The 25,706-nt window shown below is 45.7% G+C and overlaps 1 protein-coding gene across 1 annotated transcript in view; it reads left to right on the top strand.

Annotated features, from left to right (window-relative positions):
* The window catches only part of camk1da (calcium/calmodulin-dependent protein kinase 1Da), a 361,859-nt gene extending 336,732 nt beyond the window's left edge, over window positions 1–25,127 (top strand). The window contains exons 9-11 of the mRNA XM_052033511.1: window positions 8,384–8,471; window positions 12,216–12,354; window positions 15,182–25,127. Coding sequence (XP_051889471.1) covers window positions 8,384–8,471; window positions 12,216–12,354; window positions 15,182–15,309 — 355 coding nt within the window. The 3' untranslated portion in view covers window positions 15,310–25,127. The remainder of the gene's footprint in view (window positions 1–8,383; window positions 8,472–12,215; window positions 12,355–15,181) is intronic.
* Window positions 25,128–25,706: the final 579 nt, after the last annotated feature.

Here is a 25,706-nt window from a genome sequence, read left to right as displayed (position 1 = left end):
TGTCAACTGTCCATTTCCCTCCACAGGTGCTGCCTGACCTGAGTTCCTCCAGCATTTTGTGTGTTGTTCCAGATTCCAGCATCTGCTGTCTCCTGTGTCTCTCAAGGCAAATATGTTTGCTGAACTCTAAAGCCAAACTCGTCACCAGAACTTCAGTTACAGTTCTGTCATTCAAACCAAGATGATCCCTTTCACAAATTGGGATGTCCGAGTTTCCAGTTACTGGAGACAAGATTGGCTTTGTCTTGTTTCGTGTTGCCTTCCTCCTCCCCCCACCCCCCCCCCCCCCCCCCATTCCTGCAGAAACACAGGGCCCAGCCACATTTAGACAGTTACCAAGTGTGGGGTAATACTGTGAGCCTGTTCTACAGCTGGCGAAATGTGTGTGCTGTCCTGGGGCTTACACATACTGTGATCCGACTCCATGCCAGACAGCCAGTAGTGAGACTACAGTCTGGCACGTGCCTTCAGTTATCCATCCCATCGAAAGTTATATGAAATTTTATATCAGACGTTTACGTGGCTGCCCGCTGAGATGGTCTGGTGGGAATTTCCAGTCCAGTCCGTCCTCCAACTACAATGAATCATGTCACAAAATTCACTGTGTTATGACTCCTCAGCAGACGTAATAACGGACCACTTGTAGATTATATTCTTCTCTCCCACCTGGGTTTTAGCAAGGTCCATCGCAACCCAATTCCAAATTATTTGCATGTCTAGCAGAGGTAGGATTGGTACATGAGTTGTGTCCTGGCAGAAACAGCTGAAGGCAAGCTGTTGCACACCAGTCCACACCCTGCTGCTTCACTGTCTGGCTGCGGGATCGTTCCACAGCCTGGAAGCATTTATATTGCTATCTGCACTTTGTCAGCACTGCCTGGTCTATTAGTTAATTAATTCTCCAACTTCAGGATCCAGGGAGCAATGAAACAGCAGTCTTCCAGTTTATAGACTGACGTAGACAGTGCTTAAATACTTCTGTAATTAATGGATTCACGGGGCTTCATCCTTCCTGTAAGGACTAGTTAACACCACTCTGTGTAGCAGATTACCCAATGCCTTTCCAGTTATATTATTCACTGTCTCTGGAAGCTGTGGAAATGTATTTTATTCTGAAATGCTCCAATGCAAGAGGTACAAAAATCACTCTAATAAATTCCAAACTTTACTTGAGTTGAAGCAGCTTCACTCTTTGGTATTTAACAAATCAACCTGAAGTTTTTTGTAAATTAATTCATTCACAGTTTATGGACGTAGTGAACAGTGAACAGGGCCAGCGTTTCCCTGGTTCCTTACAACATGGAAGCAAGCTATTCAGCCTGTCAATTCAGTCCCCATCCACAACCCCCTTCCCCCATCCCCCCAACTCTGCAACTCCTCTCCGCACTAGCAGCGGCCGATTAACCTACCAACCCACAGGTCTTTGGGATGTGGGAGGAAGCCGGGGCATCCAGGGCGAACCCACACAGTCACAGGGAGAACGTGCAAACTCCACATAGACAGCACCGAAGGTCAGGATCGAACCAGGGTACCTGGAGCTGCGAGGCAGCAGCTTACCAGCTGTGCCACTGTGCCTGTCCCTTCTTAACCCAAATCCTTTTGACTCAGAGGCAAGAGTTTGACCCACTGAATTAAGCCGACATTTCTTTCAATGAAAAATATTATTATTTCCTGTTTGGAATTTACGTTTGGTTTCTGAAATGCAATCAGCAAGTATTGGGAAATGACCTTCATCTCTCCATGTGTCTCTAACCTTTGCTTCACACACAAACTTTAACATACTGGGAATAAATGAGGAAATTAAAATCTCTTGAGCCTTTCCTCAAGCATCACTTTCTCCTTGACTCCCTGTTCCAATCATTCCATCAGACCGTAAGTAATATGAGCAGAATTAGGCCATTTGGCCCATCGAGTCTGCTCCACCATTCAGTCATGGCTGATTTTTTTTCAACCCCATTCTCCTGCCTTCTTCCCGTAACACTTAACCCCCTTACCAATGAAGACCATATCAATCTCTGTCTTAAATATACCCAATGACTTGGCCTCCACAGCCGTCTGTGGCAATGAATTCCACAGATTCACCACTGTATTCCTGAAGAAACTCCTCCTCACCTCTGTTCTAAAGGGACATCCCTTTATTCTGAGGCTGTGCCCTCGGATCCTGGACTTTCTTACTGATGGAAACATCCTCTCCACATCCACTCTATCCATACCTTTCAGTGTTGGGTAGGTTTCAATGAGATCCCCCCCTGATCTCCATTGAGTACAGGCCCAGTGACATCAAACCTTAAGCCTGAATTGGCTTCCCTACATAAATCCTTCCAGTCCAATTTCAACCTTGTCCAAGATCTTGGGACCATCTGATTCAAGGTACTCGTAGCCTGCTTTATGACTGAGCTCAGGGCTCGACCTCGGAACTCACGCATCTCACTGATACCCCAGGAACTCAAGCATCTCACTGTGCTAAGTCAGGCTCCACAAACTTTATTGGGTATGGAGTCACACGCAGGCATGATCAGTAATGAGAGGAGACTTTCTTTCTCTCAGTGAATATGATGTTTTGTTGTCCAACGAGCACAAGAGCCAAGCCACATATCAGCAGAGATGTTGAGAGGAGTTGGCTCTTGGAATGTGAGCAGGAAATAATCATTGGTGGAAAATTGAATGTCAAGTCAAGTCGAGTTTATTGTCATGTGCACAAGTACGGTGAGGTACAAGTACACAAACCTTGCTTGCAGCAGCATCACAGACATGTAGGTATAGACAACACACAGAGTATAAATTATATAAAACAGTTAAAAAAGTGCAAACACAAACTTAGTGCAAAGGAAATAAAGGCACAATCAAGGAGGTGGTCCGTAGTGTTCCGTTACTGAGGTAGGGTTAGGGGTGTGCAGGTCAGTTCAAGAACCTGATGGTTGAAGGGAAGTAGCTGTTCCTGAACCTGGTGGTGTGAGACTTCAGGCTTCTGTGCCTCCTGCCTGATTGTAGCAACAAGAAGAGGGCATGACATGTATGGTGGGGATCCTTGCTGATAGATGCCGCCATCTTGAGGCAGCGCCTCCTGTAGATGCTGTCAGTGGTGGGGAGGGCTGTTCCCGTGATGGACCGGGCTGTGTCTTATGTTCCTGAGCGTTGGAATTGCTGTACCAGCCCGTGATGCAACAGTGAGTGGACAGTGGAGGAGGACGTCAAAGGGTGAAGCACATTCTTAGGACCACAAGTGTTTTTGACAGAGGCAGCAAGAGCTTCATATGGGACATGGGATTGAATCTGGTGTCTGGTTAAAAGCATAGAGAGTGATCCCAGTGGAGTGAGAGAGGGAGAGCCCAAATTCTTTGTGGATCAGTTACCAAGGTGGCAATTGAAGATAAGCAGTGTGCAATCAAAGAGCAAAGGCAGAATGTAGGAGTTCAGAATCAGAATCAGATTTATTATCACTGACTTATGTGACGTGAAATTTATTGTTTTGCGGCAGCAGTACAGTGCAAAGACATAAAATTACTTTAAATTGCAAAGTAAGTAAATAATGCAAAAAAAAGGAATAACGAGGTGGTGTTCATGGGTTCATGGACCATTCAGAAATCTGATGGCGGAGGGGAAGAAGCTGTTCCTGAATCGTTGAGTGTGGGTCTTCAGGCTCCTACACCTCCTCCCCGATGGTGGTAATGAGAAGAGGGCATGTCCCGGGTGGTGAGGGTCCTTCGTGATGGATGCCACCTTCTTGAGGGCACCGCCTCTTGAAGATACCCTCGATGGTGGGGGAGGGTTGTGCCCGTGATGGAGCTGGCTGAGTCTACAACCCTCCGCAGCCTCTTGCGATCCTGTGCATTGGAGCCTCCGTACAGGGCGGTGATGCAACCAGTCAGAATGCTCTCTACCGTACATCTGTAGAAATTTGCAAGAGTCTTCAGTGACAGACCGAATCTCCTCAAACTCCTAACAAAGTAGGAGTTCATAAGGATTGACAGCACATTTGGCCTGTGTACATGCCAGCTTCAAAAGAACTTCTCTGGCTGTTGGTCCATAACCCTGCATGTCATAGCTTTTCATATCTTCCTGCAGCTACTCTGTGTGTTGAGTGTTTTTGGCTCTGGCACCCTTGCAGCAGTATGTTCCAGACCTCTCTGGTTACGCTGGATTGAATTACGGCAGAAGCACTAAAAATGTACACCCTTGTAAACTGGGGAGCGTTGACTCAGCAGGGAGCAGCTGTGGGCGTGTGGGGAGCTTGTGAGCAGGAAATCTACAGTGTAAGACAGAAAAGCAAACAATCTGCTGGAGGAACTCAGTGGGTCTACAGGGTCTCGACCCGAAACGTCGACAATTCCTTCCCTCCCACAGATGCTGCTCGACCCGCTGAGTTCCTTCCGCATTTTTTGTGAGTTGCTCCAGAGTTCCAGCATCTGTGGACTTTCTTGTGTCCTGCAGATTGTTTGTTGCTCCAGATTCTAGTGTCTGCAGTCTCTGGAGTGGAAGGCATACAGCAGACTGACAGGTCCAACACAGGCAGACAGGGACAATGTGCTGTCGGAGCTTGAGGCTCTTGTGGTGACCATAGTGTAAATGGGGTAAAACAGAAGGATATGTCACTGCAGAGAGAGCTGAGGGTAAAGAAGCAATGATGCAAGCCAAGGTTTGTTGTTTATTGATAACCAATCGATTGAGGACTACAAAATGGAGCTGAGCTGGGTTTGGAGTAAGGTTTGGGATTACCTTCTCCTGCATTGGTCCTCTGGGGGAGAAGTTGTCCCTCACTACCAGGTATTACAGTAGAGGATGTATGTTCTGAACTTCTGTTGACCTTGATGACTTCCGTGCTACAAATTTATCACAAGGAACTGAGGATGGACTCCTCTTCCCCTGATTGGATTTTTGAATTAAGTTTTTTAGACTTTACAACATCCAACTCTGGGCATGGTTCACATCTCACTTTTTCTTAATAACATTTAACATTCACAAAGTATCATCCAATCATTCAAAAGATGGTTTTCCAGGTCCTATGGGGGTATCAACTCAATGCATTCGATTCCTCCAATCTTTAATTTGTGGCAAAAGGCAGGCTGCTGGAGGAACTCAGGGGGTCGGGCAGCATCTGTGGAGGGAAATGGACAGTTGACGTTTCGGGTCGAGACCCTTAAAAAGAACTGAAAGGAAAGAGGGGAGATGGCCAATGTAAAAAGGTGGAAGTAACAAAGGGCTGAAGAAGATGGAGTCTGATAGGAGAGGACAGTGGACCGTGGAATAAAGGGAAAGAGGTGGGGAGGGGAACCGGAGGGAGGAGTGTGTGGGTGATGGGCAAATGGGGAGGGCGGGGGGGAGGGGAAAGAGATGGGGTGATGGGGACCGAGTATTGGTCACCCTGCTATAGGAAAGTTGTTATTAAACTGGAAAGAGTGCAGAAAATACTTACAAAGATGTTGCCACTACTCGAGGGACTGTTACAGGGAGAGGTTGAACAGGGTAGGATTTTTTTACTTGGAGTCTAGGAGACTGGGAGGTGATCTTATAGAGGTGTATAAAATCATGAGGGGCATAGATAGGGTGAATGTACTCCAGTCTTTTTCCAAGGGTTGGGGAATCAAGAACTAGAGGGCACAGGTTTAAGGTGAGAGGGAAAAGACTTAGTAGGAACTTGAGGGGCAACTTCTTTTTACATAGAGCGTGGTCAGCATGGACCAGTTGGGCTGAAGGGCCTGTCTCCATGCTCTGTGGCTCCAAGACTCAAAGCAGTACTGAGGCACTGCTGACTGCTTATGGAAATGAACCTTGGCTGTTCATCCTATCTAAACCCCTCATAATTTTATACCTGCCCACCAAATCTTCCTTAGCAACATCTGGTTCAAATAAGAATCCCAGCAAGAGAGATGCAGAGGCTCAGATATTCAGTATTTTCAGAAAAGAGCTCAATGGATTTTTTGATATTTGGAAATATGGAGTCAGTGCGGGAAAAAACTCTGAGGTCGACCAGCCATGATCTTACTGAATGACAGAACAGTCACGAGGGGCGAAATGTCCTCTCTCTCTGCTTCTGTTTTTGGTTTTAGGTTCACAGCTAAACCGCTTCAGCCCTGAGAATCTCCTCATAAATCTCCTCAGCACTCTGAAAGTTATTAAAAAAGAATTCAACAGCTTTTGGTATAAAGAAAAAAAGTGCTTGGAGGAGATGTGGGGCAAAATTGTTTCAACGATACAAAGATAGGTGGAGGGACAGGGAGTCGCAGGACTTGGACAGGTCGGGAGACCGGGCAAAGAAGTGGCAAATGGGATGCAGCGTTGGGAAGTGTGGGGTTATGCACTTTGGAAGGAAGAATAACAGTGTAGACTATTTTCTAAATGGGGAGAGAATTCGGTCATTTGAGGTGCATAGGGACTTGGGAGTCCTCGTTCAGAATTCCCTAAAGGTTAACTTGCAGATTGCCAGTAGTAAGGAAGGCAAATGCAATGTTAGCATTCATTTCAAGAGGACTAGAACATAAAAGCAACGATGTAATGCTGAGGCTTTATAAGGCGTTGGTCAGACTGTATTTGGAATATTGTAAGTAGGGTTATGCCCCGTATCTAAGGAAGGATGTGCTGGCCCTGGAGAGGGTCCAAAGGAGGTTCACAAGAATATTCCAGGAATGAAAGACTTAACATATGAGGAGCGTTTGATGTCTCTGGGCCTGTACTCGATGGAGTTCAGAAGGATGAGGGAGGGTGAATCTCATTGAAACCTACTGGATACTGAAAGGCCTGGATAGAGTGGACGCGGAGAGGATGTTTCCGTCAGTGGGAGAGTCTAGGATCTGAGGGCACAGCCTCAGAACAAAGGGACGTCCCTTTAGAACTGAGATGAGGAGGAATTTCTTCAGCCAGAGGGTGGTGAATCTGTGGAATTCATTGCCACAGAGGGCTGTGGAGGCCAAGTCATTGGGTATATTTAAGGCAGAGATTGACAGGTTCTTGATTGGTAAGCAGGTTAAGGGTAACGGGGAGAGGGCGGGAAAATAGGATTGAAAAAAATCAGCCATGATTGAATGATGGAGCAGACTCGATGGGCTGAATGGCCTAATTCTGCTCCAATATCTTATGATCTTATGGTCTGGTTCTGTTCCTGAGAACTGCTCGTAACCCGAACAGTTCCCAAGTGGGAAATGCAGCGGGGAACTGAGTTCCCCCACAGCAGGAGATACCTGCAGCCCTGCAGCAGCCGGCAAATCCATCCTACCGGTCTCCCAAACGCTGGTAGGTACAGGCTGTACCCGTTGGGAGTTCATAAGCCGGGGAGGACCTGTACTAAGACATGTCCAGAGGTCTGGATTATTGATCATGAGTTCAAATCCTGCCACAGCAACTGGGGGGATTTAAATTCGAGGCAGCACAGTGGCACAGAGGTAGAGTGACTCCCTTACAGCGCCCGAGACCCGGGTTCGATCCTGACCTTGGGTCCTGTCTGTGTGGAGTTTGCACTTTCTCCGTGTGTCTGCATGGGCTTCCTCCGGGTGCTCCGGTTTCCTCCCACATCCCAAAGACGTGCAGGTCAGTGGATTCATTGGCCGCTGTCAGTTGCCCCTAGTGTGTGGGTGAGGGGTTGAATCTGGCGGGGGGCGTTGATGAGAATGTGAGGGGAATAAAACGGGTTTAACGTAAGATAAGAATGGCTCTCACCAATTTTTATTGATGCACCATAGAAAGCATTATATTTAGATATATCACGGCTTGGTATGGCAATTACTCTGCCCAAGACCGCAAGAAACTGCAGAGAGTTGTGAACGCAGCCCAGTCCATCACACAAACCAGCCTCCCCTCCACCGACTCTGTCTACACTTCCCACTGCCTCAGGAAAGCAGCCAACATAATCAAGGACCCCTCCCAACCCAGTCATTCTCTCTTCTCCCCTCTCCGATTGGACAGAAGATACTAAGAGTATGAAACACCAGAAGGACAGCTTCTATCCCGCTGTTATCAGACTCTTGAATGGACCTCTCATACACTAAAACTCTTGATCGCCCAGTCTGCCTTGTCGTGGCCCTTGCACTTTATTTGCCTGCCTGCACTGCACTTTCTCTGAAACTGTAACACCATATTCTGCATTCTGTTTTCTTTTGCTACCTTGATGTACTTATGTATGGAATGATCTGTCTGGATGACACACAAAACAAAAGCTTTTTACTGTATCTCAGTACACGTGACAATAGTAAACCAATACCAATGTGCAGAGAATAAAATGGGATTCATATAAAATGGGTGATTGATGGTCAGTGCGGACTCAAGTGGGCCGAAGGGCCTGATTCTGTGCTGTACCTTTTGTGGACGAACATCACTGGAGCTGATAGAGCACTAAGTGTGGCCTCACTGGGAGTTTCCATGGCCCAGGTAACGTGTGACCTCTGCTTTCCAGGATCGCTGGTGACACTGCTCTGAACAAGAACATCCACGAGTCAGTCAGCGCACAGATCAGGAAGAACTTCGCCAAAAGCAAATGGAGGGTGAGAAAGACCTTTTTCCTGGGGCATGGATACCTTAAAGCAAGTGTGTTATCTCTCCTTCTGTCCGATGGTCTCTGTCCACGCCCTCAGGGAGACATGACAGACCCAGTGTCTTTGTTGTCCTGACGTCCAGATTTATCCCTCAGTCAACACCACTAAAAGAAGATTGCCTGGCCATTACCAGATCTGTTTGTGGGAACTTGCTATGCTCAGATTGGCCATTCTTCCTGCAAGCAAAAGACCATAAGATATAGGAGCAGGATTAGGCCATTTGGCCCATCGAGTCTGCTCTGCCATACAATCATGGTTGATTTTTTTCTCAACCCCATTCTCCCACCTCTCCACATAACCCTTAACCCCCTTACCGATCAAGAACCTATCAATCTGTGCCTCAAATGCACCCAATGACTTGGCCTCCACCGCCCTCTGTGGCAACAAATTCCACAGATTCGCAACCCTCTGGCTGAAGAAATTCCTCCTCATCTCAGTTCTAAAGGGACGTCCCTTCATCCTGAGGCTGTGCCCTCAGATCCAAGACTCTCCCACTGATGGAAACATCCTCTCCACGTCCAGTCTATCCAGGCCTTTCAGTATCTAGTAGGTTTCAGTGAGACCTCCCCTCATCCTTCTAAACTCTATTGAGTACAGGCCCAGAGACATCAAATGCTCCTCATAGATTAAGCCTTTCATTCGCAGCATCATTCCTTTGAACCTCCTCTGTACCCTCTCCAGGGCCAGCACATCTTTCCTTAGATATGGGGTCCAAGGGTATTTCATTATTTGTAAAACACAATAAGAGGAAAGAAGGTATGTTGCAGCTGTATAAAACATTGGTTAGGCCACACTTTGAGTACTGTGTGCAATTCTGGTCACCCCATTACAGGAAGGATGTGGAGGCTTTGGAAAAGGTGCAGAAGAGGTTCACCAGGATGCTGCCTGGATTAGAGGGCACGAGCTGTAAGGATTGTCAGAATCTGGGGGGAGACCTGATAGAAGTTTATAAGATTATGAGAGGCATAGATAGGGTAGACGTTTTACACTGGCCCATCTCTCAGGGTTTGTTCCATGAGTTCAACTCGAGCAAATTGGCTGCCATTTGACGCCAGCTGTGCTGTGTGATTATGGAAGTCGGTGTGAGATCTCGCTCACGGTCAAACAAACTGTGTCCACTAAAGGTAGTGGCCTGAGTTAGTGGACTTCAGGTCAATCTAATGAGCCCAGGTCAGGGTAATGATTCACAGGGCAGGAGCAGAAGATGGAAATGATTCATACCAGCAGACCAATTTAGAATCATAGGATTGTTACAACACTGAAATAGGCCATTCAGCCCATCTCACCCATACTGGCTCCTAGTAGGACAATCTGGTCAGTCCCATTCCCCTGCTCTTTCCCCACAGTTTTATAAATTATTCTGTCTCATTGCTGATCCAATAACCATCCGAAGATTGATTCTGTTTCCACCACTCCTACCAGCAGTGAGTTCAAGATCACTACCATTCTCTGAGCCACAAAGATCTCCCTCACCGCTCCCTCGGGTCTTTTGCCCGTCACTTTAAATCTGTGCCCCTTAACTATGAACCATCCACCTCCCCTCCCATCCCTGTCTCAACCCCCTTGATGTCGCTCACCTCCATTGAACCTCCTCTCCACCTTCTTCGCTCCAAGGAGAACAGCCCCAGTACTTTTCCCCCCAGTTGGATTCCAGAGCTGGGATCCCTCCACCCTGGAACTACTTTGTACAGCAGGGAGTGAGGTCACTGGGAGGGAGAACCTGGGAGTGCGGCACGTGCTCCACCTCAGACCTCCATCCAGCTCGACAGCTGAGGAGAAGCGACAGCGAGCAAGGCCGCTGATCTTAGAGCACGGAAGCGGGCCATTCAGCCCAACAGGTCCATGCCAACCAAGATTCCTATCTAAGCTAGTTCAATTTGCACATGTTTGGCCCATATCCCTCTAAATCTTTCATAGAACATAGAATATAGAACAGTACAGCACAATACAGGCCCTTCAGCCCACAATGTTGTGCCAACCTTTGAACCTCTTTAAACCCCTTCCTCCCACATATCCCTCTATTTTAAATTCCTCCATATGCTTATCTAGTAATCTCTTGAATTTGACCAATGTACCTGCCTCCACCACCGCCCCAAGCAGCGTATTCCATGCACCAACCACTCTCTGGGTAAAAAAACTTCCTCTGATATCTCCCTTGAACTTCCCACCCATTACTTTAAAGCCATGCCCTCTTGTATTGAGCATTGGTGTCCTGGGAAAGAGGCGCTGGCTGTTCACTCTATCTATTCCTCTTAATATTTTTGTACACCTCTATCATGTCTCACCTCATCCTCCTCCTCTCCAAAGAGTAAAGCCCTAGCTCCCTTAGTCTCTCCTCATAATCCATACTCTCTAAACCAGGCAGCATCCTGGTAAATCTCCATGTCCATGTACCGGTCCAAGTGTCTTTTATGGATTAAAATAGTCTGTTCTTTAACAGAAAACTGATAAATCTTTGCATAAGATATAGATTAATAGAGCAATACAGTAGCCCAACCAGTCCATGACGAAATCTTCACAATCGTTTGCATGCTTTAAGATGTTTTGTAATAAAATAGTTTTTGTCAACGTATTCATTTTCAGGGGATCAAGGGAAGGCTGGCATTTATTGCCCATTCCTCAATGCCTGGCTAAATATTTCAGAGGGCGTTCCAGAGTCGCTCACATTAGCCTGGAGTCACATATAGATTAGGATGGGTGAAAGTGGATGATTTCCTCTCCTTAAAGGCATTAATGAACCAGATGGGTTTTACGGACACACAGGAGACTGCAGATTCTGGAATCTGGAGCAAAAACGAGCTGCTGGGGGAGCTCAGCGGGTCAGGCAGCATCTGCTGGGGGAAACAGACAGTCGACGTTTTGGGTCGCGATCCTTTCAACTGGACTGAAGGGGTAGAGCGGAGGTAGCCAGTATAAAGGGGGAGGGGCGGAGCAAGAGCTGGCAGCTGATGGGTGGATCCAGGTGAGGAGGGGCGATCGGCAGGTGGAGTCAGATGCGGGACGGAAGGGTTGAGTGTGGCGAGGACAGAGAAACTGAGAGAAAGGGCATACTTATGAGAGGCAGAGTGGGAGGTGGTGTAGTTTAGGTAGCTGTAGGAGTCAGACAGTCTTACAGTCACCTTAATGAATGATTCATTTTTTAAAAAATCTTTTGATTATTGATTGAATTTAATTTCCAAATCTGCCATGGAATTATTTGAACCCGGGACCATTATTCCAAGCCTCTGGATTACTAGTCCTGTCATTTAGCCGCTGTATCCCACATACATACTGTATCCCACATAGGGGTAGGCACATAGTGTTGTGGTTAGCGTAACGCTATTACAGCGCCGGCGACCCGGGTTCAAATCCTGCCGCTGTCCATAAGGAGTTTGTACGTTCTCCCCGTGTCTGCGTGGGTTTCCTCCGGGTGCTCCGGTTTCTTCCCACATTCCAAAGACGTACGGGTTAGGAAGTTGTGGGCATGCTATGTTGGCGCCGGAAGTGTGGCGACACTTGCGGGCTGCCCCCAGAACACTCCACGCAAAAGATGCATTTCACTGCGTGTCTCAATGTACATGTGACTAATAAAGATACCTTAAACGTTCTGTAATAGTTGTAGTTGAATCTGCAGACCCCTCAGGTTCTGTTGAAATGCACTGGAAGTACTTCCCTTCCTTTGAGCTTGTGAACTGAAGTTTCGCTTGTTTTCAGCAAGCGTTTAACGCCACGGCTGTGATACGTCACATGAGGAGGCTGCACCTCGGCAGCAGTCAGGAAGGATCATCTCTGCACACGCAAGCCAACCGCAATCCCGCCACCCCACTGCCAGACGTCACATCTCGTAAAGATTGTGAGTAGTGTACAACAACGCATTACATTTATTGAAGGGGGGAAAGATGGTGGAAAGTTCTTCTCTCAACTGAATGGTGGTTCCACGAGGGGTGGGAGCAAACCGTCTGGATTTCCCAGTTGCCATTTTAATTCCCCTCCCCATTCGCACACTGATGTGTCTGTTCTCGGCCTCTTCTACTGCCAAATTGAGGCTGGACACAAACTAGAGGAACAGCACCTCATATTCCGCCTGGGTGACCTACAACCTGGCGGTATGAGCATTGAATTCTCCAACTTGTAAATGCTACCCCTCTGTCCCTTTTCCCTCTCCCCCTGATCAACCCAGCCCCCTGTCTCTTTCCCCTCCTTCACCCTTCCCATCACCCACACCCCCCTCCCACTGGTCCCCCTCCCCTCTGCACTCGTCACCTTCCCCACCAGGCTCCCTCTCCTATCAGATTCTACCATCTGCAGCCCTTCCACCAATCACCTCCCAGCTTCTGACGCCATTCCCACTCTCCCCCCCTCCCATCTGCCTATCACCCTCCCCCCCCCCCCCCCCCCCGCCCCACCTGGATCCTATCCCCTGCCAGTTCTTACTCCAACCCTTCCCCTCAACTCTTTATACCGGCCGTCTCCCCTCTATCCTTCAGTCCTTCCAAACGCTGTGGATGTCTCGAGGACTATATCTCAATTAACACCTTGAAGAAAGTCCTTTTATCTGGCTGGCCTGGTCCCCTCGACAACATACTAATCTGTCTTTCATTCTCATTTTTAAAAAAATAACGTACAAATCCAAGGCGGTATGAGATGTGCTAATTTTCCAGATATATCCAGGCTGCAGCTTCAGTGCTGACTGTCAACGTGAGTGCTTTCAATAATAACTATTACATAAAGTTATTTTAAAAAATGTTAACATGGTTTGATTGTTTATACTCTGGCCTGTGAGTCAGAAACACATTGGCCAAAACTTCACTCTGTCTTAAGCAGTGAATTAAGGTTGATGCTGATGTGTGGCCGAGTGAGCGGCACGTTGTTGAAGGTGCTATGAGAGGGTGATCAAAGATTCATCTGCCTGCTCCCATAACGTTCAAAGGAAAGCATGAGGGTTTCTCAGTGTCCAAAACAACATTCTATTGACTCAATAGCAATAAAAACTTTACTGATCATTCACCCCATCCATCGCACTGGTAACTCACTTCTGTAACCAGATGAAGGGTCTCGACCCGAAATTTCCCTCCACAGATGCTCCCGGACCCACTGAGTTCTTCCAGCATCTCGCGTGTTACTGCTGAATGAGTCCTATCAAGCGCCGGGTATTCTGTGCTCCTTGGTCTTACGGCTTTCCCAGACATGTTGGTTTCCAGCTACCGATGAGTCCCTCACCCACCGAGACCAAGATCCAGAAACATGGGTGCACTATACCAAACATTTATTCCTCTGACCTTACATAACCAGAAAGTGTGAGGGGAGGCCAACTTCCCAACGTGCATTGAAGCAGACAAGACCCTTGCAAGATTACCCATAAGTATCTGAGCAGGAGTAGTCCATTCGACCCCTTAATCCTGCTCCAACGTTCAATTAGACCATGGCTGACCTTTTACCTCCGCGCCACTGCCTTGCACTGACCCCGTATCCTTTGTTTCTCTGAAAATCCAATAACATATCGATCCTTTTCTTGAACACACTCAGTGACTGAGCTGCCACGGACTCCTTGATCAGAATATGCCAAATTTTCACCCCATTCTGATGAAGAAATTTCTTCTCATCTCTGTCCTAATTGGCTGACCCCTTATTTTGCAATTGTGAACCTGTTTCCAGACACGGCCAAGGGAAACATCTATTCTGTGAAGCTCTGTAAGAATTTTGAATGTTTCAATGAGATTGACCCAGTGCCTGGTCCTTTTTCAACCTACAAGTTGCTCCTGTGATATCCATGGGCTCTAAGGCAGTAAATCCAACAGTGACATTTAACACCAAGCCATGGACTTTTGTCAGTAACCTGCACCCCAGATATCACTAAAAGTGGAGTAGAAGGGAACATCAGATAGAAAAGCAACATAAATGAATGGTTTCTTTTAAACTGCATGTGGGAGAGATTTGTGTGAATATGGGGACAGTGGTCCATTTGGAATAATCAAGTCAAGGTCTTTCAGGTAAAAATTCATCTTGTCCTCACCATGATAAGTTTAGATTCATAGCATCCTAGACTCATACAGCAGGGAAACAGACCCTTCGGCCCAACTAGTCCATGCCGACCAAGATACCCATCTGAGCTAGTCCCATTTGCCTGCATTTGGCCCATATCCCTCTAAACCTTTTCTATCCATGGACCTGTCCAAATTTCTATTAAACATTGTAATTGTACAGTGTACAATTTCATCAAGCGCTGTGTTTTGGCCAATTAAACTCATGTCCACACGCTAAAGGATTATTTTACTAAACAGTTCTCCCTTCGTAGTGCCTGTTGAATAAAGAGCAAACTCCAGGACTTCCTTGAGTTCAGGTGGGTTCTCTTTGAAGGGTATTCATCGGAAATCGGCTAGGATTTTGTTTGTTTTAAGCCCGAGTCTCTGAATGGTGGCAGCACAGAAGGAGGCCATTCGGCCCAACTCTACGTAAAAGCAATCTAGCCCTCAAACAGAGAGCACTAATCAGAATCAATTTACATGTTGGAGACACAAGAGACTGCAGATGCTGGAATCTGGAGCAACACACAATCTGCTGGAGGAACTCAGCGGGTCAGGCAGCGTCTGTGGGGGGAAAGGGATTGTCGGCGTCGATTTGCTCTGCTGCCTGTCTGGGTTCATGAGTCTAATTGCAGTGTTTTCCATGGTTTTCTGCAGGTCTCTCTCCTTCCACTGCCTGCAGTATAGCGTCTGCTGCATCATCTCCTTCTGTTATATCACTGGTAGGATCAGAGCAGCGAGCAAGATCTACTTCAGTAACCACAGTACACACTGGGAGCAAATGACAAGTGGCTTTAACACAAATAAGTAATGGGAAACAACATCACTGTGATGCATCCCAGAATTCAAGCGATCTCACCCTGCATGTGCACTGAAGTCTAGAGGGATCCCAGGGAGGATTTATAAAGGCCATATTTTATACTGTAACTCTTATACAATACATGTACCATAAACTGCATTGAATCATGTGCTGATGGATTTAACGGTATCTGGTGCTGTGCATATGAGTCTCGCAATGTTTCGTTCACCTTACCTAAAGTCAACAGTTAATGTCGTTCTGTGGTAATTGTACAATGTTTTTCTCCAAAACAGCAGCATTTCTCCTGGATGTACGTTTTCCAAGGAATGAGACGTTAGCTGGACTGCACAAGCCATTTCTTATCTCTTGTGTTCTTCTTGATTCCTCTGTCTCTCCTGGGACTTCCGAAAAGTGCAGAACCCCTTCAGACTGTAATATTGTGCGGCTGATAAACAGCAATGCACTGACAGTCAAGAAACAGAAATGCTGTGATACAAACCTATCGGGGTTTAAAATGTTATATACTAAAACTATTTCTTTGTCCTAAAGTGGACAAGGTCTTTTGACTATTCAGGGCTAGAACATAACATCACCTTTGCTAATTCCAGCTCTAGTGAAGTGTCTGGTTGTACATATAAGAAGTTATCTTCAGTTAATCGAGTTTATAGATTATCTGCCAATATCCTACTGCAACATTGCAAATTTTTAATCATGTTTTTTATGCTTTTGGTTAACATTCAGTGCGACTCAGTCAGACTGAGGTAGATGCATCCTAAGCTAATTCTATACATGTATCTGAAAGTAAGGTACTGCGATGGTTAGTTGTGCCTTTCTAAAAGACTTCTTGTTGGAAGGAAAATCAGAAATTCTTGCACCACTTTAAAAAATAAACATGGTTATATTGAAATCATTCCCCAAGGAGAGCATCATTCTGCTGAATCCAAGTCTGCTTAAATTAATTGATATTTGAACAACATTCAACAGTTCCAAGACATTACCTGAACGATGTGCCAGAACTCTTTGGTGCTGAAATTTATCTTTTATACTGTGGTGGATCTGGAACACGTTAAAAGCTGTTTTAGCATTTTTTTTGGCCATTGTCAAACATGGTTATCAGATGACATCAGAGCTGAGGGCTGTGAGGCTACATATTTCTCCAAACAGTTTATCTTAAGGGAATATGGACAAGCGGTTAATAATTTTGCAAAAAGGAAGATAGCAAGTTACAGCATCAGAAGGGCTCCCGGTGGATTCGAAAGAGAAACACTCCTGTTTCTACTGTTAAGTGTAGTTAGCTCATAAATCATATTGTCAAAATACTTCGCTGTTACAATATTAACGTTTAGTATTTTCTTTAGATTGGCCCAGGAGAGGTTAAAGCAATCTTTATTGACATATCGGATGTGTTGGTCATAATCTTTTCCCTGCAAGATTGATAGGAGGGTTACCACTGGCATTGAGTTATTTTTAGCATTTTATTCTAGGTTTGTTTTACTTTGCCAGGAGATCAGAATCAGATTTATTATCACTGAATTATACGTCATGAAATGTGTTTTGCGGCAGCAGTACAGTGCAAAGACATAAAATTACTTTAAATTACACAATAAATAAATAATGCAAAAACGTAGGGATAACGAGGTAGTGTTCATGGGTTCACGGACAATTCAGAAATCTGATGGCGGAGGGGAAGAAGCTGTTTCTGACTCGTTGAATGTGGGTCTTCAGGCTCCTGTACCTCCTCCCCGATGGTAGTAAGGAGAAGAGGGCATGTCCTGGGTGGTGAGGGTCCTCAGTGATGGATGCCGCCTTCTTGAGGCACCACCTCTTGAGGATATCCTCGATGGTGGGGAGGGTTGTGCCTGTGATGGAGCTGGCTGAGTCTACATTCCTCTGCAGCCTCTTGTGATCCTATGCATTGAAGCCTCCATACCAGGCTGAATGCTGTCCACTGTACATCTATAGAAATTTGCAAGAGTCTTTGGTGACTCACCAGATCTCCTCAAACTCCTAATGATGTAGATCCATTCTTAGTGATTGCATCAATGTGTTGGGCCCAGGATAGATCCTCTGAGATGTTGACGCCATGGTTGGTGAGATTTTACGTTAGTTTATCACTTTGTTTGTTCAGCATATTACTTATCAGTGGGGATAAGTTCCAGATGATCACTCTGAACCGGAAGGCCTGTGTTTTGAGACAGTGGCCAATGCTAGTTAGTGCAGGTGGTGCCAGCAAACCAGAGAAGAAATTCAGCTCATGGGTCAGTTGCATAACCAGCCCACCCCTGAAGGGAAAATTGCCTTTGACAAACTTCTTGTTGAGGACATAAGACATGGGATAGAGAAGGGATAACTAGTGGATGCGGTTTATCTGGATTTATAAGAAGCCACACGAGAGTTCCTTTTACAAGATTAGGGCTCGTGGATTGGGACATGGACTGCCAATTAGTTAATGCACTGAGGGCAAAGAGGTAGCAACAAACAGTTTTGGTGGAAGAGAGAGTTTGATTCAGATATAAAATTAAAGCCCAACCTCAAACCCAACTCAACCACAGCCAATCCCAATCAGACCCAAGCCCGAGGAATAACAACTCCTTCCACACCTAACCTGGAGATGAGAGAGCCGGATAGAAGGCTTGCTCTGTTACACAGACCTTACTGTTGATCAGGGACATAGGAACAGGTGCAGTAACACTAAGCAAACCATCCTACAGAACCAGACTGGCATGGACAAACCTAAACCCCAAAGTTTTATTGGAATGTACACCCAGCCTGGCAGATATAGTTGGGTCCTGTCAGATAGCCTGGCTCCAGTTGTCAGGGAGACCATGAAGATCAGTCCTAAACCTCAGCTTTTTACAATCTATATCAATGAAGTTGATGAAGGGGCCAACATAATGTCCCAAAAGTTACTGGGAGCACAATGAGAGCAGGGAAAGTGAGGAGGACACAAAGAGATGTGGGTTCGGTGAGTGGCAGAGACATGTGGTTGGAATGTAACAGGGGAGTTGTGAGCTTATCCATTGTGCTGAGAAGAGCAGGCAAACAGAATGCTTTGAATCCCCTCTGAATCCCACCCCCCCCCCCCCCGCCGCTCTCTGATGCAGAGTGGTCTGTCCTCAGCAGAAGCTTCACCTTTGTACCCCTGCACCCACACCTCAACGACCTCCGCCCCCGCCATGACACCGAGCTCTTCTTCCATCGCCACTGCGTCCCCGCCTCTTTCCCACTCGCCACTGATGGCCCTTTCTCCCATCTCAACATCCCTCCCAACCCCCCCCCCCCCCCCAACTTCTTGGACACCCCATTCCGACCTTTTGCCCTCTCTCGACTTCTTCACTTCCAACTGCCGACGTGATAGCAACCAAGTCCAGGCGAAGGGTCTCGACCTGAAACGTCGACCGTCCATTACCCTCCACAGATGCTGCCCGACCCGCTGAGTTCCTCCAGCATCTTGTGCGTTGTCCCGGATTCCAGCATCTGCAGTCTCCTGTGTCTCCAGAATGTTTTGATGAAGGGAGATCAGGAAGTATTGGATCCAAAGGGAACTGGGTATCCTGATGCACAAATCACTGAAAGCCATTATGCACATAAAGAAACAATTAGAAAAGCAAATGATTTGAGGGCCATTATTGCAAAAGAATTGAAGTACAAGAGTAAAGCAAAAACAGGGACATGGGTAGGAAAGGTTTAGAGGGATATGGGCCAAACACAGGAAATGGGACTAGCTCAGTTAGCCAACTTGGTCATCTTGGGCTGAAGGGCCTGTTTCTGTGCTGTATGACTCTATGAGAAAATAGATCGAAGAAGTTCTAGAAGGCAGCTCAGCACCACTTTCTCAAGGGCAGTTAAGGATGGGCAATTAATGCTGTCTTGCCAGTGGCTTCCATCTCACAAAAAAATGAATAAAAGGTGGGGTCCAGCTGCAGGGTCTTAGTGAGTGCATGTCTGGAGTGCTGTACAGATGTGGTCTTATGTAAGGAAAGGGAGGGGACAGAGTCTGCAGGTAAGAAGTCAGGCATTTAGGGTGAAATGAGAAGAAACGTCTTCACACAGACGCCTGTGAATCTTGGGATTTCTCAGCCCAGCGGGCCAGAGGTGTCTGTTCATCAGCTGTGTCCAAGTCTTTCAGAATCCAGGGGTAACGGACTGGGTGCGAAATAAGGATTGACATATAGGATCAGCCGTGGTCTTAGTGAATGGTGGGGGAGGTGTGAGCAACTCACAGTAAAGGCTCATTGTCACTGCTAACTGAAGCAGGAGTAGGCCCCTCCTGTCTGCTGTCCAATTCCATAAGATCATAACTGATCTTTACCTCCACTATATCCCTTGATTCCCTTATATCCAAATCTCCATTGATCTCTAGCTTGTACATATTGGATGACTGGGTCTTCAAGGCCCTGTGACAGAGAGTGCAGGGCTGTGATATCCAAGTGAGGATGGGGAAGTGGAGAAGGCAGCCACTGAGCTGCTCTCCTACCACAAAACCAATCGGAAATGGTCCCAGAGCTACTCCCTCATTATCTAGAAATAAATTCCACTTCTTTGTTTGTGACAAGCTTCCCAACATCAGTCCTCAGTGTGCACTTTATTGTTGAGAGCATGTTCCATGTTTACAATTGAGGCATGTTGTGGATACATCCATTTGTCCTCTTGTATCCCTCTAAAAGGTCAGTTTCCTCAAAGGATATAAAGTCTACACATGCAGAGAATTAGCTTCAAGTCTCTTCTCTCCAAAGCCTGAATGCCTTTTTTGTTTCTATGATGTCTGGACACAATAGTTACATGGGTTTGTCCAGATCCCTTCACAATTGGTAATTGGTTTACTATTGTCACATGTACCGAGGTACAGTGAAAAACTTTGCATGCCATCCATACAGATCATTTCAAAATATTAGTACATCAAGGTAGTACAAAGGGAAAACAATAACAGAATGCAGAATATAGTGTTACAGTTACAGAGAAAGTGCAGTGCAGGCAGACAGTAAGGTGCAATGGCCACGATGAGGTAGATTGTGAGGTCATCTTTAATGTACAAGAGTTTTGTTCAAGAGTCTTTTAACAGCGGGATAGAAGCTGTCCTTGAGCCTGGTGGTACGTGCTTTCAGGCTTTTGTCTCTTCTGCCCGATGGGAGGGGGTAGAAGAGAGGATGACTGGGTTGGGTGGGGTCTTTGATTATGTCGGCTGCTTCCCCGAGGCAACAAGAAGTGTAGACAGAGTCGGTGGAGGGGAGGCTGGTTTGTGTGATGGACTGGGCTGTGTCCCCGACTCTCTGCAATTTCTTGCGGCCTTGGGCAGAGCAGTTAATTGGTATTGGTTTATTATTGTCACTTGTACTGAGGTACAGTGAAAAACTTGTCTTACCTACTGATCGTACAGGTCAATTCATTACACAGTGCAGTTACATTGAGTTAGTACAGAGTGCATTAATGTAGTACAGGTAAAAACAATAACAGAGCAGAGTAAAGTTTGAGTGCTATTGTACAATAGAAGGGCCGAATGGACTGTTTTCTGTGCTGTAGTGTTCTATGGTTCTACTATCCTGTTTGCTTTGTAGATTGCTGCTTCACTGTGGCTGGGTACATTGGGCACTGGGTCTTCCAAGACCAGCACACTCCAATCTGCTGGTTACTTAAATATCATTCAAGGAGAGCTGACAGCCCCCATTTGCCCCCTTCCTGTACCCTGCACAGGACACCTGTCTGTACTGCATTTAATCAGCCATAATTCCAGAAAGATAAGGTGTTTTTTTCTCACTTTTTATAACTCTCCAACTCTCTCTTTAATACAGCAGCCACCTCCCCATCCCAGTGAAATTGAGCAATTGGTTATAATGAGAATCCAACCTGAGCCTTATTCTAGCCTGCTGCCTCCCATAGCTTGACTCCATGACTCATGTCCTCAAGAGTCAAGGAAATTGGGTCGGAGAAGGTCTTCTCCAACCTACCTCCCATAATCATCTCACCCACCATCTCCCCACTCCCGAACCCAGATTGGGAGCAGAAATTACACCTTCCAGCAAGTGTGCATATCAGTGTAAGCAGGATAGTACACCTGTGTCAGCAGGGTGGTATACCAGTGTCAGCAGAGTGGTATACCAGCATCAGCCGGGTGGTATACCAGCATCAGCCGGGTGGTATACCAGTGTCAGCAGGAACAGGATACCAGTATCAGTGGGTCAGTGTACCAATATCACTAGTGTAGATCTATCTCTACCATTCGTGTACCAGTGTCAGCAAAGTGTGTGTACCTTTATCAGCAGTGTCAGTGTACAGTATCAGCAAGATGAGTGTACCAGTATTAGCAGATTGGGTGTGGCAGTCATGGAGTCATACAGCACGGAAACAGACTCTTCAGCCCAACTTGTCCATGCTGACTGAACACCTGTCTATCCTAATCCCATTTTCCTGAATTTTGCCCACATCCTTCCCTATCTGTGTACCTGTCCAAATGCTTTTTAAATTTTGTAATTGTACCCACCTCAACCACTTCCTCTGGCAGCTCGTTCCATATCCCCACCACCCTCTTGTGTGAAAAACTTGCCTCTCAGGTCCCCTTTAAATCTTTCCCCTCTCACCTTAAACCTATGTCCTCTAGTTTTAGAACCTCCCTACCCTGGGGAAAAGACTTTGACTATCTACCGTATTTATACTCTTCATAGTTGTATAAACCTCTATAAGGTCACCCTCAGCCTCCTGCCCTCCAATGAGAACAATCCCAGCCTGTCCAATCTCTCCTTATAACCACAGCCCTCCGTTCCAGGCAACATCCTGGTGAATCTCTTCTGTATTCTTTCTAGCACCTACCACATCCTTTCTGTAGTGTGGTGACCAGAACTGCACACAGTATGTCTAGTGTGGCTTCACCAATGTCTTGTACAGCTGAAACAAGATGTCTCAATTCTGATACTCAATGCCCCCGCCTATGGAGGCAAGCTAGCTAAAGGCCTTCTTCACTACCCTATCCACCTGTGTCACCATTTTCAGGGAGCCATGAGCTACACCAATGCTTCTAAGGTCCCTCCCATTTACTGTATAAGTCCTGCCAGTATTAGACATCACCTCACACGTCTGGATTTCCTTCCATCTGCCACCGTTCCGCCCAACTTTCCGGCTGATCTGTGCCCCTCTGTATCCTTTGGCAACCATCACCGCCACCTACAGCTCCACCAATTCTTTGTGCCTTCGATAGACTTATCAGACCACAGACATTCCCATCCAAGTCATGTGTGTGCGTGTGTGTGTGTGTATATATATATATGACAAACCACAATGGTCCCAGCACTGATCCCTGTGGTACACCACTAGTTACAGATTTCTAGTCAGAAAAGTATCCTTTCACTACAACCCTCTGCCTGCTATTACCAAGCCAGTTTGCCAAAACACCTTGGATCTCACATGCCCTAATTTTCTAGACCACCCTACCATGCAGGACCTTGTCAAAAGCCTCACTGAAGTCCATGTACACCAGGTCTACCACCTTGTCTTCATTATTTTTCTCAGTAACCTCCTCAAGAAACTCAATCAGATTCGTGAGGTAGGATTTCCCCTGCACAAAACCATGCTGAGTCCCCCTAATCAGTCCCTGCCTTTCCAAGTGATCATTAATCCTACCCCTAGGAATCTTTTCCAATAGTTTCCCTACAGCAGGGTATGTGTACCAGTATCAGTAAGGTCAGTGTTCCAGTATCACCAGGGTGGGGGTACCAGTATCAGCAGAATGGGTGTACCAGTATCCACAGAGTGGGTGTACCTCTATCACCAGGGTGGGGGTACCAGTATCAGCAGAATGGGTGTACCAGTATCCACAGAGTGGGTGTACCTCTATCACCAGGGTGGGGGTACCAGTATCAAGGGCAGGAGCAAGATTCACCTGAAATAAATATAACTGCAACAATTTCATGTCCATGAAATTTGGGAAAAAATGCAGATCTTCATCATTTTGTATACCAGAAAAATACACATAACAAGTTTTTATCAGTTTCCTTACAATTTAATAAAACAAGCAATTAATAAAAAGAAGGTAAATCAGCTCTCACACAGAGAAATCTCCTGGTAGATTAACCTACTAGAGCAATCAATTAATTAACTTCATCCAAGGGCTTCATTTTTTCAGGAGGGAGAATAGATTGAGTGGGTGGGACTGAGATTATCAGAATATGTTTTTCCTAAAGTAAACCTATAGGTTCTAATTTATGAGCATAGTAATAGTTGATTATAATGTGACTGCCTTGTTAAATGCACCCTCAAGTCCCCTTAAGATAACTTTCCTTGCAATGGTTGATGATAAAAAGACTAAATTATCAGCACCAAAGTTTTTATTAATATTTTGTTCAGTTGCAAATGGACACACTCCGGTGAAGTGTCAACACCACTGCCAAAAAAGCCGAGTCCTAGAAAACAACTCGAATTTCTTCCATCCAAGATCGTACACAGAATTGACAACATCACATTTCAAGTGACTATAGTATCTGATATGGCTGGAGTCAACAGTGCACACTGTCAGTGCATTATGAGTTGCAATTAATTTGAGAACTGATTCAGATTTAACTGTGAATCGATGCCTGTGTGTAAATGCATGACTGCATGATTTGATGATATCCAGGCAACCTACAGCCTAACCCCTTTTTTTAAACCACTGACTATTTTTTAAACCTGTTATTGGACTCCAGTGTTGGGAACTTAAAGCAGAAAATGCTCGAAACACTCAGCGAGTCAGGCTGCATCTGTGGAAAGAGAAGTAACATTCTAAGTCAGAGATTCTTCATCCTGAAACATGAACTGTTTCACTCTCTCCACAGATGCTGCCTGACCGGCTGAGTGTTTCCAGCATTGCCTGTTTTTATTTCAGATTTCCAGCACCTGCAGTTTTTTTTTGATAAACATCCAGTGTTGAGAAGATGGTTTAACGGGTTCTGTAAAAAGCCCAAATTATATTTTGCGTGACTAGCTGCTTGTGAATTGCAGTGTTTGTTTACATGAAGCTTGTGCTGGCTGATGGTAGAAGCCACAGCCAAATAACTCAGCAAGAGTTTCAAAATAGGTCAGAAATATAACAGGGCAGAACATTTGTGCATGGATGAAGTGGAGGAGTGCATCTTCCTCCTTTACTCACACTTCATAAGTGCCCAAGAGAATCAACTGTGTGGAAATCTTGCTTCCTCGGTGAGGGGAAGCTTGAAGCTTCATTGGTGCCCACTCCTGCCCACTCTTGGAATGGCTTTATTAGCACCTTGGCATCTGAATGCTGGTCTCTTGACCTAGTGAATGGCACAGAGGAAAAATATTTTTTAAATATTACAACCTTCCCAGTAAACTCTTGCTAAATTGTGTGAAAATTTGTAAGGTGTCCAATTTGTAAAAACAGGGACACGCATCAGACACCTTGCAGATGAGTAAAAGCAGGTTTCCATTATCAATACCAATAACTAAAAACTATCCCCTTGGAAAATTAAATGAAGGAAGATTTAATTACAAGCATTCACCTTTCATAAACTCTAAGGTTCGTGGCATGTTTAAGGAGCTTCAAAATATACTCTTCATATCAGGAATGTCTGTGTGGCAAAATATTACTGCAAATTTTTTAGTCAATATGTTCCTTTTCACATTTTGTTCAGTAAGTATTGTAACATGCATGCAATGAATAGATTGCGAGAGTTTACACTTTGTCTAATACTTCTGGCAATGGTACTGCAGATTGAGAATGGGGCTTATATAGTAACCAACTTGTCCAGGTCTCTGCCTTTGACAATCATGTATACATAATTCCAATTTCTAATGTATTGGGAATTATGAAAATAAATTGTTTCCCGCAAATAAATTGAGTTTTGATCATCGTGGATGTCGTTGTGTTCTTGGCTTGATTCTTGAAGATGATCCAACGTTGAGGTAAGACATTGGGCAAAGCTCAGTGTTACTTCCCAAAGACTCATGTTACTTCCCAAAGACTCATGTTACTTCCCAAAGCCTCAGTGTTGCTTCCTAAAGACTCAATGTTACTTCCCAAAGCCTCAGTGTTACTTCCTAAAGACTCAATGTTACTTCCTAAGGACTCAGTGTTACTTCCTAAAGACTCAGTGTTACCTCCCAAAGGCTCAATGTTACTTCCTAAAGACTCAGTGTTACTTCTCAGACTCAATGTTACTTCCCAAAGCCTCAGTGTTACTTCCTAAGGGCTCAGTGTTACTTCCCAAAGGCTCAATGTTACTTCCTAAAGACTCAGTGTTACTTCCCAAAGGCTCGATGTTACTTCCCAGAGCATCAATGTTACTTCCCAGACTCAATGTTACTTCCCAAAGACTCAATGTTACTTTTCAAAGGCTCAATGTTACTTCCCAATGGCTGTGTTACTTCCCAGACTCAATGTTACTTCCCAGACTCAATGTT

Source organism: Pristis pectinata, chromosome 19 (assembly GCF_009764475.1).
Source record: "Pristis pectinata isolate sPriPec2 chromosome 19, sPriPec2.1.pri, whole genome shotgun sequence".
Lineage (NCBI taxonomy): Eukaryota > Metazoa > Chordata > Chondrichthyes > Rhinopristiformes > Pristidae > Pristis > Pristis pectinata.
This window is presented reverse-complemented; position numbering and strand designations above follow the sequence as displayed.